Genomic DNA, 15114 nt, shown 5'->3' on the forward strand with positions numbered 1-15114 from the left:
CCTTAGAGTGCATAGAAGCGAATGAATGCTTGTGGAATTGGGTTGATTAGATGAAACTTGTTTGTGTCTTATACCTGTTTTGTGTCATCCAAGCCTTGAAGAAACGAAAGCAAAGGTTTTGACTCAGATGTCAAGATGAAGTGGTTAGTGTTTTAAGAGAGGAAAGTTGTATTTTTCTGTTTGTAATGAACACCAAGAGGGCATATTGGACAATCAGGTTCCAAAATAGAAGGAAATGATGTAGTTGCTAAGGGAATTTTCCAGTACAGCCAAGCCTGAATATATATGGTACAAAAGTCAAGCTCAGGAAAAGGTGACCACATCTTCGCGGAAGGCCACATTTCGAAGGTATTTCAGCAGCAAGGCGAGCAAATTTTCGTTTCGAATGAATAATGATTGTGCAACAATTAGCCTTGGCCATACAAATCAAAACATATCATTGAAAGGAGTTTCATCAACGGGGTTCAAGTAAAGGAATAGCATAGTCAGGAAAAGCAGCATTGAAAGCGCCAATGTTTCCAAACGAGCTCGCCAGAGTGAGTCGTTGACCCCATTTCCTGCCACGGGCGTAACCGTGGTGGGCGTCGGACTGTTGGTGTTGAGTTTGGGTTGGTCGTCCAAAGGGACAAGGTCTGGGAAATTGGTGGGTGTTGGTCTTTCAAGGATAGGCTTAGGCTGCTCCTGGCGTTGTTCCTCCTCCTCCTCAACCAGCTCTACAAATTGGTCCAATTGGTCCAGTAGGGCGGAGAGGGTTGAAAGCACGCCCAGGACGTTCGTTTCAGGCACAAGGTCATCCCAGGCAAAGAGGTCAATCTTCAAGGCCAAGTCCAGCGAATACAAGTATTTCATTGGTGATTTTGGTGGTTTTGGTGGTTTCATTGATGGACAGAGGGCAGGCAGCAATGGGAGAGAAGGCAAGAAAGCAGAAAAATCCCGGTTAGTCAAAAAGCAATGTTAACATTGGCATTTTTGGCTGAATGATGCTTGGTTGTGTTGCTTGGACGTGAACCGAGAATGTAGGGTGGTGGTGGTGGCGGCAGATAAAACCTTTTCCTAACTAACCAAGGGATGAAAAGAGGGTAGGTAGTACATGGAGTGAAGTACGCTCGAGTACTAGAATAAAATATATAACATCAACATGTGTTATTCTATTCAATGTGACCAATAAGATCGAACTTGAAAGTTTTGGTTCAGGTGTATCATTATTCTTTGCAAGGTTTGGGCTCGGGCGGAAAATTGAACAAATGTATCATATAGTTCATTCCTTTCTAAATACACGTCCCGAGGCAAAATCTCGGCCAAAATAATTGCATTTAGACAGAGTTCTTGGCGGTTTCCATTGGTTTCCCCATTTCAAGAATTTCTCAAAAGCGCCTTTGATTTCTTATACAAAGCAATTTGGTCTTGGATTTGGTGCGAGCTGAACGATTTTTTCTTTAGAAAAACACGCGTTCCAATAAGCCAATTCTTGATATGATGCTTGGCTTAAAAAAACATTGAATAGAATTCCTATTCCAGCTGCGATTTCAATCAAATTCAAAGATAACAATTCATTTGAATGAGCAGATTTTGGATTTGAGAGTAAAATTGTTTCGACATTGAACTATCATTGTACCCCCTTGTTGTGGAATTGTGATCTAGACCTAATATTTCGTTAGAAAAAGTTTGCTTGCGCCCACCGTTTACACTCAGCTCAATAACAAACAACAAAAAGCTTCAAAATATTTTGGCAAACAATGAACAGAACAAAACCGGAAAAGGAGTAAGAGTGACAGAGAAAAGGAGGAATAGATCAAATGACATTGGAGTGGGATCCCCAAGTTAGACTTGGGGTATTGGATGATGACTTGGAATGAATATTCACCCTGGACTTGACCTTGGAGACGACACCTTCGACCTTGGGATGAGTTGACATCAGACTGATACAGATATCAATACAATATCCCCATTTCCCAACAACCACATGGCCACGTGGGCGGCGCGTAGTATGTTAATGTTTGCAGTGAGTGCGTAAGGCATCATGCTTCAAATGTGTACACAACATCCACTCAAGGACAACTATGGACTTCCCAAGTTAGGAAAGCCTGCATAATTTCCCTTGAATGTACTTGATTGATGTTAGACAAGACAGAGTTAGTGTTAGAGGTAAAAGGAAACCAGACGAAGAACAAAGAGGAAGCAAGAACCAAGAACCAAGGCAAGATGACACAAGGACAGAGATCCTCTTTGGACAGTGAGCATAGGAAAAAATAGAGAAATCAAGCACAACCAAGCACCAAAACCATATTTATCGATTGGTTTTTTATCAAAGGATATCGTTATGCATTATAAGGTCAACTAATTCGAGCACTTTCATCCCAGATTTACCCAGAGTTCCATTTGTTCAAAATTCATCTTAATTTATGTTCTTTTCCCGGAAATGAAAATTGAGCACCGCAATGGCAGACACCAGGCTATTTGTGTGGCATGAAAGTGCAAGCATATATCTAAAAATTCAATTTTGCCATACCTCGCGAACTCCCAATTTACGACAAGCCAACAAGAAGTTTTCCACATTGCGACGACATTTTGCCGGATTTAGCTTGGGCTGCAAAACAAATATCAAATTGATTGAATAAGTGAGAAATGAAAATGCTCAGATCATCATTAAGTAATAACGAACAATGGGATTCCTGATATTGAAAATTCACAATTGTCTTACCACGGCCGGCGATGGAACATGGATACTCTGCACAGCTCGGGGTTTGACGTGGTTGGCGATATGACACAAAACCACACCATCTTGAAGGGAGAGCGCAAGATCCTCGGGCAGACTTATCCCTAATCGCGTCTCAATGTGCTAAAACAGGAATTAAATAAAACATGTGAAATCCGCCGAGGTTGCGTGTTACAAGATACCCAGTTAGTTAATCATTCGGAATGGATGGGCATGCAGATCACAAAACCTAGAGCATTTTGACCCTTTCTTACCGATCGAAGTTGACTGATATGCATTTCTGGTGAAGCGGATTTTTCCATATCCCTTCTTCCAATGTAGTTCCGATTATTCGGAGTGGGATTGTTGCTCAATGGCAATCCATTGGTGTTGCCATTAATCGGCGGGGTGTTACCCATGGGCTGTGGAATGCTACTCGTTGAGGCCGATCTTAGATTGGAATTCAGGTGGGTGTTGCGTTGACGGAAATTTGCATCAGACATCTGTGGGTGTCTTGTGGGACTGTTCAAAGCCCCTGTGGAGCCGGTGCCTTGTTTGGACTGAAATTAAAAGACAACATACTAGTGGCCATCAACCATAAATAATCAAATCCCATGACGAACCTTGACATAGGACAAGACTGCCTCTTTCTGCATGGTCTTCACATCGAATTGTTGCTGCTGCTGTTGTTGCTGTGGGGGTGATGGGGGTTGAATGTTGGTCGTGGTTTTGCTCAGAGAGGATGACGAAGAGGATGCACTCGAATGACTCTTCCCGTTGGTAGAGATGATTTCCGATTGCATCCGCGACGACGAAACGACCTTCTTGTGGTCTTTGGAAGTCGATATCCTCGAATCCGAGTACGATTGGTGCATGGTTTCGTTGTTAGCCGTGGTGCTGACGTGACCATTTCGTGCAGTGTTTGATTGATACACAGACGTGGAGGTTTGCCGCTGTTGGCGGAGCTGTTCCTTGTATTGCCTGCAATGAGAAACCCGAATAAATATGTTATTGAAGATGTCGCCTAGCATTATTAGGGCGTGAATGAAAATTAGTGATGAGAGACGAGTGGTGAATGGGAAGAGTCTGGATTAGAGACCGAGGGTTTGGAGGTTATGGTGGCCCATGTTTAAAACGTAGACACAACTAAGTAAAACAAAGAACACTTCGGGTTGTTAATGAATTGTTAAACAGGTATGGAGAAGAGACTAATTTGTGGAGAGGAGCCCACTTTTTTGGGAGTTCATCCTGAACTTCAAATGAAATTGTCGGAAGCAAAATTTATCAAATTCCGCCAAGACATCTAAGCAAAAGCACAGATAGCATATGGACAACCCGTTGTTAGTTTTGATTCAAAGAATGGTGAGTTCTACATTGCGGAAAACTCGCAATATCCGGGTTCCTACCTATAGGTTTGAGCAATTTGAGCTTGATTGGCTCCTTCATTGCCGGGCAAAGAGGTTTGAGGGGGCGGTCTTTGGACAAGGGTTTTCAGGTTTGGGATGGGCAATTGGCTAGAATTGGGAGAGGGCAAAGGCTTAGGCGAGATTTGACTATTCGGAATAGGCAAGGGTTGGGTGTGTCTCGGGGAGGGTAATTGGGATTTAGCGTGTCCCCGGCTATGCGCCACCATATGGGTGGGTCTAACCGGGGTCTTTGGGGCGTTTATAGGGGGTGGGGATAAGGGGTCTTTGCCCTTCGTTTTGGGTCTGAAAGGAAAAAGAGAACAGATATAGGCAAGACAACGATGGCCGCAAGATGGGTGCGGGTTGGCACGGATTGCCTGAAAAGGGAAACAAGTGCTGCCACGTCCAAGCCAAACTAAAAACAAAGAACCTATTGGGTTGTACGAGACGTAGGGGAAGGAAAGCAAGCAAAGGAGGGTGCCACCTTTTCCCCGGATAAATCATCAAAGCTGTATTCAAGACCGTCAAAACCCGGGATGGAAAGCATTGAAATCGATTCTAACCCCATGGGTTTGGGCATTTTGCAAGACACGGCTCTCGGCACGCCCGATGAAGATGGACCACTGGGCGTGGCAGGCAAACTCATGGCTTGGGATGAGCTCCGGCGCAAAGTGGAGGGGAGGGATCCAATTTTGGGCTTAGGAGACACAATGGCGGGTTTTCCGGGGGTGCTTGTCCTCGTATTGCCCTGTTTAGACTGTTTACTCGAGTCTCGAGGACTTTGACTCAAAGATGAAGGACGGGGCAAGGTTCTCATTCTGAATGAAAATCAACCACGACTAGTTGTAACAAGTGACGTCGCTCTACTTGTGTGTGTGTGTGTTTGTATGTATGTACACTATCAACACTATTAACAGCAGCCTGTCTTGGAAAAAAAAAGGAATCAAGCTCTTAGAGGCTAAACCATCTTACCCTTGTTTGCCCAGGACCTTTTGGGCAATCCGTCGACGCTCCTCTTTCTCGCCGTCATCCGGGCTCTCTCCGCGAGATCCACTCTCGATACTATCACAATCAGCTGATGCAGCAGGTAAATGACAATCACTGTTCGCCAATCTGGACGTAGATCCAGGTGCTGTCGTTCCGGATTTAGCGGTATCTTGTTGACCCGGCGAAAACATGCCGTCCATCATCTGGAATCGAGACAAGGCCATTATAAATCCTTCTTTCCTTCCAATTGGGTTTTGATAAGAATGATCAACTCATTCTAGCTTATTCCCATCCCCGATTTACAAACAAGCCCAACCTTGTGGAATTCGTCTTCGAGGCCGTTGAGGTTGGGTTCTCTCGGGTTAGGGGAATACGAGGACGTGGATGAATTGCCCGAACTCGAGGCGGGGGGCGGAACATGATGTTGGGTGCCATTCTCTATGGAACTATAACCGGAGCTGGAATCGCTATTGGAGCCCGTGCTCACAACCGGCTGGGGTGGAATTAGGTTGGAATGTCTATGATTAGGGTTGGGATGATTGGAGAGGTGTGGGTGGGGCAAGTTTTGGTGCGTTTGTTGTTGTGAAGTTGGCGCCACGCGAGGCGATCTCGAACCGTGATGGAAATTAGGTATTCCACCATTGTGTACGTGGAGATGATGATGTTGATGATGGGGTTGTTGGAGGTGATGAGCGTTGGATGCTGCTCTTAGTACGATTCTACGGGCATCTTCTGTGTGCATATCAATGACCTAACATTTAGAAAAGGGGAAGAAGGAACACAAATGAACGAAAACAGAAAGGAGACAAAGTACAAAAACGATCAAAGTAAGATACTCCGCTAACGTGATCTACTCATTTCAATCTTAGACGGCTTCTCGACTCTTTACTGCCTCTTGCCTCCTTCTCATTCGTTTGCCTACTTTCTGTGACTATAAACATGCAGAAGATAGAAATTAGGACACAACAATATCACAAAAAATGGGATCAGGCTCGAAAATGTGTCACTGAATGCACAGACACCATAGGGTTTAGAAATGCGGGGGTGCCAACCAAATGTGCCCGCCCCTGATTTGTAGATGACATGCAACGAAGAATCGTGGGTGGAGCGAAATCAGGTCAATTACTAGGATCTGAACACACGATAACGAAAGTCAACCAAGGTGATGATTCATCTAGGGAGGAGGACACTATTCATTGCGCTTTATTTTAGTACATACCTCTTGACTGAGCTCTTGGGACCATCGTCGATCCAATGGTTGCTCGGAGCCATAACCAGAATCGGCCGTGTGCCGTTTTCGACGGGCATCACTACTAAATCCATTGGTGAATCTGTAATGAATAACGGGGGTTTCTGGGATGAACAACACGTCTTATTTACTAAAGGTTGCTACTGGTATCTATCATTGAGGTGGGACTGGAAGTGCTTCAATTGGCCCAAATCTGCTATCAATGACAGTCAATTGAGATGGGCCAACTATTTGTTAGGCCATGACTTGACATTTACAAGTGAAAGCTGGCTCTAGAAATGCTGGCAGTTAAATCAACCGTGATTGGCTCTCTCTATTTCTTTTCGAAAACCTGTTGTTCGAATGTCTCTTTTTGTATTCACACGGATTTAGCGGTTATATTATCAAATTCCATGTGGTGTGGCCTCTCTTCTCATTTAAAGCCTCTTTAGCTGTGCGTGTGTACTTCTTAGTACATCTCAGTCACCATCTTGTGGGATTAAGCGAGGCGTGAAAGGTAAACATTCACTCTAAGGGGTGTTTCCTCGTCTTTGTCCGATCTTGTGTGGATGCAACTACATTTCTAAACATTTCGAAGCATTTTCAAATCTGCCTACACATTGCCCAAGCCCATTCTGTGCAAGTCCAGCTCGAGAGAGCATTTACAATGAGCCCTTGCTGAATAACACCTGATACCTTGGCCACCTGTAAAACTTCGACAACTGTTTCGACTCTTGATGATCATAAGTAATGTTCTTTTACCTGAGATCGCTGAGCTGACCCGCGCCAGTTTTGCGATAAGATCTCCGATATTCGCCCTCGGTTAAAACGCCCCGTTTACGATCCTCCTTGATGGCTTGGATTTCCAAATATTTGAAGACATGGATCCGTCCCCGAGAACATAACTGCAAAGGAGAACAATACTGGTCATTCTGCTGTTCCTTGGTGATGGATGTGAACAGGAAGAGAAATTCCAAATCGGCCTGAGGATCATCAAACCACATCCAATATAGCCACCGACTCTCAATTGTGTGTTATTTGTCCCAAAAAAAAAACAGATTCATCTGGCTAGACCACAGAGTTGTTACGGGCTAAACAATAAAGATACAGAATTAGAGCACTAGCCAGAAACCACTCCATATCGAGAACAAAGCAAAATGTGTCCATCTGCGTGTCTTTGTTCCGTTCCTAACAGCGGGAAAAAAGATGGACTAGCAGGCAAAATGGCGCTGTGGCTAGTGTGCGATTCGTTCATATTAGGCCTCATTTCAGTCATCCCCTGAAGCGATGTTGGCATCAAAGGAAGTCAATCTTTCAAGGACAATTTTCCAAATTGGGATCTAGCTATTTATGGCTCAATTCAAAGAACTTGGGATGGTGCTTTCATTCGGATCTACTGTTCCTATGTGGCGTGCTAATAACTTGCCTCTCAGGTTACTAAGATCAGGTGGATACCGATGATCCATTTTGATTACATCAACGTACAACAAAATATTTTGAGCATTCTAACTTTTCAATGGAATCTTTTATTGCCTTGATACGACCAAAAGAAGTCGAAACAAAGAATTTGATCCGTGGATTTGGCACAGGACAAAAGATTTTTATCTTATTTCAGAGATCGATGCGATTGATATGAAATAAATATTGAGGCCTCGAAATAGGATGATTGATAAAGTTAAGATAAAGAGCAATTGGTACCTGCTTTTTTCGGTGGCGCAGATTTCACTTCACCACAATCTGACACATCAAAAAAAACGAAGATGTTCGAATTTACTAATTTACTATTTCTACGTTGTTTTTGGTTCTATATAACTTAATCATCATACAAATATTCATGATAAAAACACTCAAAAGTGATTCTAATGGAAATGAATCATACCTCTCTCTCTCGCTCTCGCTCTCTACCTGAATGTGGTAACCTAGCTTGGCTTGTACTCGAAAATAAGTTTGGAGCGTGGGTTGAAGCGAGATTATTGATCAAATAAGGCAACGTTGCCGAGTCGTATTTGTGGAATACTTACATTTGCAGGGGGACAGGTGAGGGGATTTTCGCCTAGGTTCAGGTCCACCACCGTGGTCATGAACCGGAGTTCGGCGGGCAACACCGAAATGCGATTCCCGCTCAAATCCAGGGAAGTCAGCTGGAGATACGAGATTTCTGCAAAGCCCAACAAACATCATAAGTAACGCATGTACTAGAAACGCGATAATGGTGAGCAAATACTCGACTCGGGTGATATTGATTTTCCCGCACCTCTTTTTCGGTGTGAATAATATAATCAGGGAAAGTTTGCAGTGCAATATTACTTTTTTGTGAACGTGTACGTGACGTATGACGTCACGAAAGAGGAAATTCCGCAATGCCTGACCAAAGGGAAATGCTTGTCAGATTGCCTTTGGAATTTCAAGCGTCTCCCTTTTTTATCAATGAAAACGGCCAAGAAGAATGAAGGCTCTCTCTTACTCAGTCTTCTCGGCGCTGCTTGATTTCTATTACCGTTCAAGCAAGTGCGCACCGAAAAGTGTTACGACAGATGGCCAATGCCCAAAATGGTAGCTGGCTCGAGCAAACCACAAGGTGCCTATTAGAAGCCCCGTTGAATCAATTTTGATTCATTTTCTCACTTGGGTTAATGTGTTTACTTACCAACGGGGATCTCTTGAAGGTGATTTCTCCTCAAATCGAGGGCCCGGAGTGCGGCCAAGTCACCGATTTGGACCGGAAGATGGGTGATCTCGTTGCACGAGGCGTCCAATTCCATCAGGGATTGCATCCTCCCGATCTCCTCGGGCAAGCTGACCAAACGATTGTTATTCACAATCAAACCCTGAAGGCAGGGCAACTGACAAATTGAGGGCGGAAGATAGCTCAATTGATTTCGGCTGGAAACGAAAAACAAACCATTTCATGAGCACAAGTCTGGTTACGGTTCTCCGACAAGTTTGGCCAAGTTTTTCCACTGGCTTGAGAATCAAAGGCTCAACTTTAGATAGGAGAAAAACGAATAAGAACGTGGCGGCTTATCTCACGATCTCATTAGCGGGTCATTTACCCAACTTTTTCCCCTCATGCACAAATGAGAAGTCCCATCCAAGAGAGAGATGCTGATGGTGTCGATGACCAGCCACCCAAACTTAGTACGAATGTGTAATTTAGCCGAGCAGAGAGCGTGAAAAAAAATGTTCCTCAGACCCTTCTCAAGACTGATTTATGAAGCGTCGTAAAAATATTTCTTCGTCTGTGAGCGCTTCCAAAACCAATTTGGCCACACTCGATTCCAACTATACGCCCTCTAACCATGCACATTGGCATCAGAGGTCAGGTCCGCTACATCCTAAGAATATGGGTTCGATTTTCCTGGAGGGTTCTCATCGGCCATCGTTCACTTTCCGAATCTCTTCACCGTTCATTTGCATTCTCCACAAGATTAGAGATGCATTCAGGAGGTTATTTCAGACGTTCCACAGAACATCCCGCTGATGACCTCCTACAGTGCGAGCACTTGAAATAATTCCATCCCTGCCCAGGAACCACCAACCCTCTTGTAACCCTGGACCCGAGGGAAAAACAACATCAAGCTATTTCGAAACCCATTATGGAGATTCCTTTGAATCTGATGCCTAGCATACCTTTGGTCGTGTCTCAATTCCGTGTTTTAGTCAAAGAACAGACTGCAAGAAAGAGTGATGCCTTGGATGTCACAACTCTCTTTCGCAGATCCGACCGATCCAATGCTGGATGGATCCAGGGATGGCGAGGTGCCTACAACTTGCAGAGCGACTGAAAGCTGCGGAAAATGGCAATTTTCCCCGCTTAATCAACGTGCTCGGCCATCTACAGTATCTGGGCACAATGTACTACATGTACAAATTCGCAGATTTCACTTCCATCATTGTGAGAAGCTCCTTTCATGGGCCCAAACAGGATAGATTTAATATGAACCGGTTTCACAATCACGACATTACTTGTGCTGCTGCTGCTGCTGCTGCTATCTTGAAAATGCAATCCCGTGGCTCCTGGTTTCACCTTCATCGACCTGGACGATACCATTTGAGACCACTCTATACTTATCTCTGGTCGAAAACGAGCCTCTTCGAACAGAATTCCCCCTTTTTTGCAGAATAAAATAGCCCCAAGTTATGCTATATAATCTGATGAGGGAGGCTTGAATAACGAGGCGGAAGCCCTCTCAGAGGAGTGATCAAAATTTGATCAGGTTTTTTTTCTTCCCTCCAGTCGTTTCATTTCTGGAAGGTGAGAAGATTCTTACCTGATATCAAGGAATTGTAGGGAGCGTAGGTAGACCACAGAGTCCGGAATGGACCGGATGGTGTTGTGATAAAGGATCAGCTTCTCCATGGATCCAAAATCTGTGCATTCTTCGGGAAGCTCGTTGAGTTTATTCTTGGACAAATCTGGAATCGAACAAACGAAAGAATACGTCAAAAATCGGGCATTTAATGACGGGAAGATGACAAATATTTCAAACGAAGACGATCTCGACCTTGAGGCACTCTTGACAGGATTCATTTGTCACTTTGGCTCATCGATGGCTTGCACTTCCTTTCATGAGGCATAATCCTATTGCTCCGGTGTTACGTAAGTGCCAGCCAAATTGCCGGATAAATGCCAACTTGAATCCAGACAGACCGAACGGAGTGAATGAATCACAATTACCCAGCTTAAAGCAGGAGAAGCCACTATGACTCGCTCACAATCAACTCAATTGCAATGGAAAACTTTCCAACCATCCGTATGTTCCCATTCATGCATGATGTCAGCTGTTGAGCATTGCATTTCTTTTCATTACGTTCTAGCCACGGTTCGTTTTGGGTGGTTGCTATTGTTCAAAACGAAGAGCTTGGCGGTTTGACCAACGAGATTTTCCACACTTTCTCTTGTTGACCAGTTTAAAGGGACGCGAACAAACCGACACATTCCAATGGCTTGTCCACAACCCCTCTTCTGATGATCATGGCTTTTGACAGAGCCCATCAGAATCAACTGGCTAGACCACCTGCTGAAGGAACCGAATCTGAATTCTCAAGGACCTCGGAAGAGTCGCCCTGAGGCTAGAGATGAGCATAGCCTGCTGCCCCTGACTGATGTCAAGGAATATTGCTTTTTGAGGCATTTTCTCTCCAATAACAGATTCCACAGATTTCTCTGAATGCATTTTTCTCCCCAAATGCATCAACGAGTGTACAAAAATCCGTTCTCTATTCTTGTCTGTAGACCGAGTCCCGAGACGTGTTCTTAGCCTTCCAAGATCCAAGAATGCAAAAGAAAAACCGTTCTCTGCCCTCGAGCAATCTCCCCAGACTCTTGAACTAAACGGGAGGAGATCTCGCCTCTCTTCAATTCAACGCATATTAATAAGGAGGAGGAGAGACTCTTCTCGCATGTTGAATTCAAAAGATTCCTCCAAATGAGCCCTCCCCAATCCTACTCATGTTTGGCCATAAACAGACGACCATTGTCGTCGAGGAATAGAAATGACACTTGGGAGTTAAAAAAGGGGTGTCTCTGGACAAAAATATGCAATCTCACGACTTTTAATGGATTCAGGAACCATCTATGAACCATGACGAAGTGCGATGTCTCAAGCCCATCCTTCAATATTCATGATGATCTTGAGTTTCATCCCGAGATTTTCAACATCATTGCCATCCAAGTGAAGTCACTTGTTTGCCGATAGGGTAAGCGAGCAAGCAAGCAAGCAAGCATAATGGGTTAGTCACTGAGCAAGAAAAAGGTCTCATTAGACGCAACATGACCTTTTGGCACGGGCAATCAGCTAATCGTGGAAGCTGAAGCTTGCTTGTACAGTATATACATGTATGCAAGCTGTAACTGAATCTCCCGCGGATGGCTACAATCTTGAGTCGGTAGGAGAAGACTTTCTTGTCCTGACATATCGTCAGATACTGACCAAGATATCTCCCATATAAGTTTCAAGTTCATCACAACCTGAGAATTGGAAGAGAAGGTCCTTGGATAGGCAATCGCCAAATACAGGATTTCTTCTGATATTCTCCTGATTGATATCCAACTATAAGAACAGCAGAATTGAGCGACGATTAATCCAAGAGGCAGAGGGTGAACTCTTGGAAGTGCATAATACTTTGGGTAATTTCCAGTATGTGAAGCAACATTTGCATATTTCATAGATTATTGCCCCACAAACCAACTGGTGGGAGCACCAATGGTTTCTTCCGACCATTGAACGAATCGAAAACACGGAAACCCATGGCAAATGGTGATGGAGAGGGCAGGATCTTTGCTTGATGTATGTGTTTTTGCAGGGTGAATGAATAGAGACCAATGGAGGTGTAAGAGAAAGTCCAAGTGATTGGTTTTCTTTTTTTCCCATCTCTGGAAAAATATTTTCCAGATAGAGTGAACAATTGTGTGAGCTTTGTAGTTGTTGTTGTTATGGATGAACATCAACCATCATGTCAGTTGAACTGGTACAAGATCATCATTAATGCACGACATATGCAGCTGAAACCATTATTTACTGTCTACTTGCTCATGCCACAAAAAACTGAAGCCACTCTGGAAAGTCATGTATCGATCATGAAACTTTGAACCAGATCATGAGCAAACAGATAGATCAGAGCAATCTCTTGGCAATCCATCAAATTACTAGACGGATTTTAAAAATAGTGACGGAGCAACTTTCCTTTGGGCGTAAAAAGAGTACCGTAAGTAAGTAAGTCACTAAGTGCGGGTAAGGTTAAAAAGTTGGGACATACTTCACGGTGAAATGCAGTTCGAATTTTATTGGGCATCAATCCTGCAGAGAATGTGAGTGAAAGTTGATTGCCTCCCCCTTTCAATATAATTTACTGTTCTTGTTCAATTACGGCACAAAGCAATCGATTTTTGTGGTAGCACGAACAAAGAATCTTAAGATTGGGCTCAAATCAAGATCTCTAATTACTCTTCTTGTTCATCCGGAGTCGAGAGTCTTGCTTGTGATGTGCATTAAATCGTCCAACTCTAGCACACAAGATAATTCGCCAAGTTCCTAGTCACCCATGGGAAATCAGGACTCATTTATCATACATGGATGTGTTCCACACACAGACACACACACACACACACACACACTCATCCTTCGCTACGGACGAGTTGTGTTCCACAGCCAAGGGTTGACTCATTGGAGTAATGGACCCATTACAGAAATTCGGGAAACATATATGGCGAGAAAAGATCCTCGGCTCAAAGAACTTGTCACACGTCTCTCCCCGTTATGGTCATCCAATTCCATTCCCCAAAGTGGAAACCTATTCCATTTCCTGTTGTTGACGTGATGTTCCCAAAGAAGGTGGAAGTCAAAAAACAGGTCCATTGAGGATTGGACCGTGACAAATGTATGCACGTATGAATATGATCATCCAACGTCATCGTGTTCCTAAGGGTGGATGGATAGATGGACCAAGACGATGGATCAATGGCCAGGAACAATACACAGAGGATTGGACCCGAAAGAGGGAGAAAGATGGACGAACCTCCAGCTGAGCAAAAGAAGACATGGCGAGGGTGGAGGGAGAGAAGCAAAAGCAGAAGGAAAGTGAGATGAGCCGGCACATCAAACGAATAAAAGATGCGCGGACGCAATCATGTCAACGAACTCTGCTGAAGCTTTGGGAACGGTCATTCGTGGAACACTTTCCATTTGAAACACGTCCACCAGGATTTGAGTCGAATCGTGATCCTGAGACGATGCTGAATCATCAAGCAAGGTAATCCTGAGACTTGGCAGCTCTCACCAACAAGACTTTCTTTGCCACTGATATCACCACAAGAGTTCCCAAAAGAGACAGACAGACTTTCGTTCCTCCTAATGGCCTTTTGGGATAATGAAGAGACGAAACTCTTGGTGGGGAGGTCAACGTACAAAGGGTATTAGTATTAGTGCACTGCCAGTAGCTACAAATAAGCTTTTCGCTACCCCAACATTCGTTCCTTTGGAGCCGAAGCATCATCCCTGAGAGGAAAGTTTTTCTTTCGTATTAGGAATTGCTTCTTTCGCTTGGTCGAGTAATTGAATGTACGGCATGCACCACCACATCCCACGTACATATACACACTTGGGTTCACATTCTTGGGTGATCCTCCGACGAAGAGAAGGTTCCTAGGAACATGGAACCATTCCGTTTGGGGGATTGTTGCTAGGGGTGAAAAATTGGCTCTTAATTGGAAATGCACCCCCTAGCACATCTTACATACAAATGGGTTACCAACAACGAAAGATCTCACGTTCTCGTAATTGAATCTTTCTCAGAGGCAGTCTTTTTATACTAATGGAAAAATGGCAAAAAGCACATTAAGCCGTTTGGTTCCCTCATTTTTCAGCCTTAGTTGCTAGTGAGAGATGAGCATTGAAGTCGGCTCCCTTTCACTAAAACAGCTTTCCAGTTCCAGGGCAAAAAAAAAACAGCAAGTGAAACACTTGGGTGGGTGGGTCCCTTCTCCCTTCATCAAGGGAGACCATTCCAACCTAGCAACAGCTGAACTCCAGCTGTCAAGAATCTCTTGCGACAGCATATTTTGATGGAAAGGCAGAGGGGAAAATGCAAGCAAATAAATGCGAGGGAACAGGTCGAGAAAAAATCGATCCGCCAACACTTGAATGGATGGCATGTTGTCTCAATGCAAGACGAGCTTAATGGAGCCTTTCTTTTCATTTTGTGAGTACGTAAATGTTTACCGTTGCAGAATTTCCAGGAGATTTCCGGCCAAGATCTCAAAGGGAGGTCTTCTTTCGACTCTTTTGAAATGGGCTCTC

At 44.1% G+C, this 15114-nt stretch overlaps 1 protein-coding gene across 6 annotated transcripts in view; it reads right to left on the reverse strand.

The window, feature by feature from the left end:
* Window positions 1-15114, reverse strand: part of LOC131883202 (leucine-rich repeat and calponin homology domain-containing protein-like) — a 33202-nt gene that overhangs the window by 659 nt on the left and 17429 nt on the right. Inside the window, exons 2-15 of one of the 6 annotated variants that reach the window (XM_059230591.1) lie at window positions 10588-10732; window positions 8964-9199; window positions 8338-8474; window positions 7079-7221; window positions 6308-6419; window positions 5405-5839; window positions 5074-5291; window positions 4665-4919; window positions 4102-4404; window positions 3319-3676; window positions 2971-3255; window positions 2702-2839; window positions 2510-2587; window positions 137-813 (exon numbers count right to left, since the gene is read on the reverse strand). In XM_059230591.1, the coding sequence (XP_059086574.1) occupies window positions 427-813; window positions 2510-2587; window positions 2702-2839; window positions 2971-3255; window positions 3319-3676; window positions 4102-4404; window positions 4665-4919; window positions 5074-5291; window positions 5405-5839; window positions 6308-6419; window positions 7079-7221; window positions 8338-8474; window positions 8964-9199; window positions 10588-10732 (3230 nt within the window). In that variant the 3' untranslated portion in view covers window positions 137-426. Of the gene's footprint in view, window positions 1-136; window positions 814-2509; window positions 2588-2701; window positions 2840-2970; window positions 3256-3318; window positions 3677-4101; window positions 4405-4664; window positions 4920-5073; window positions 5292-5404; window positions 5840-6307; window positions 6420-7078; window positions 7222-8337; window positions 8475-8963; window positions 9200-10587; window positions 10733-15114 lie in introns of those variants that run through there. The other 5 variants (XM_059230592.1, XM_059230595.1, XM_059230593.1 and 2 more) reach the window with 5 other exon arrangements.

Source organism: Tigriopus californicus, chromosome 7 (assembly GCF_007210705.1).
Source record: "Tigriopus californicus strain San Diego chromosome 7, Tcal_SD_v2.1, whole genome shotgun sequence".
NCBI classification, from domain to species: domain Eukaryota; kingdom Metazoa; phylum Arthropoda; class Copepoda; order Harpacticoida; family Harpacticidae; genus Tigriopus; species Tigriopus californicus.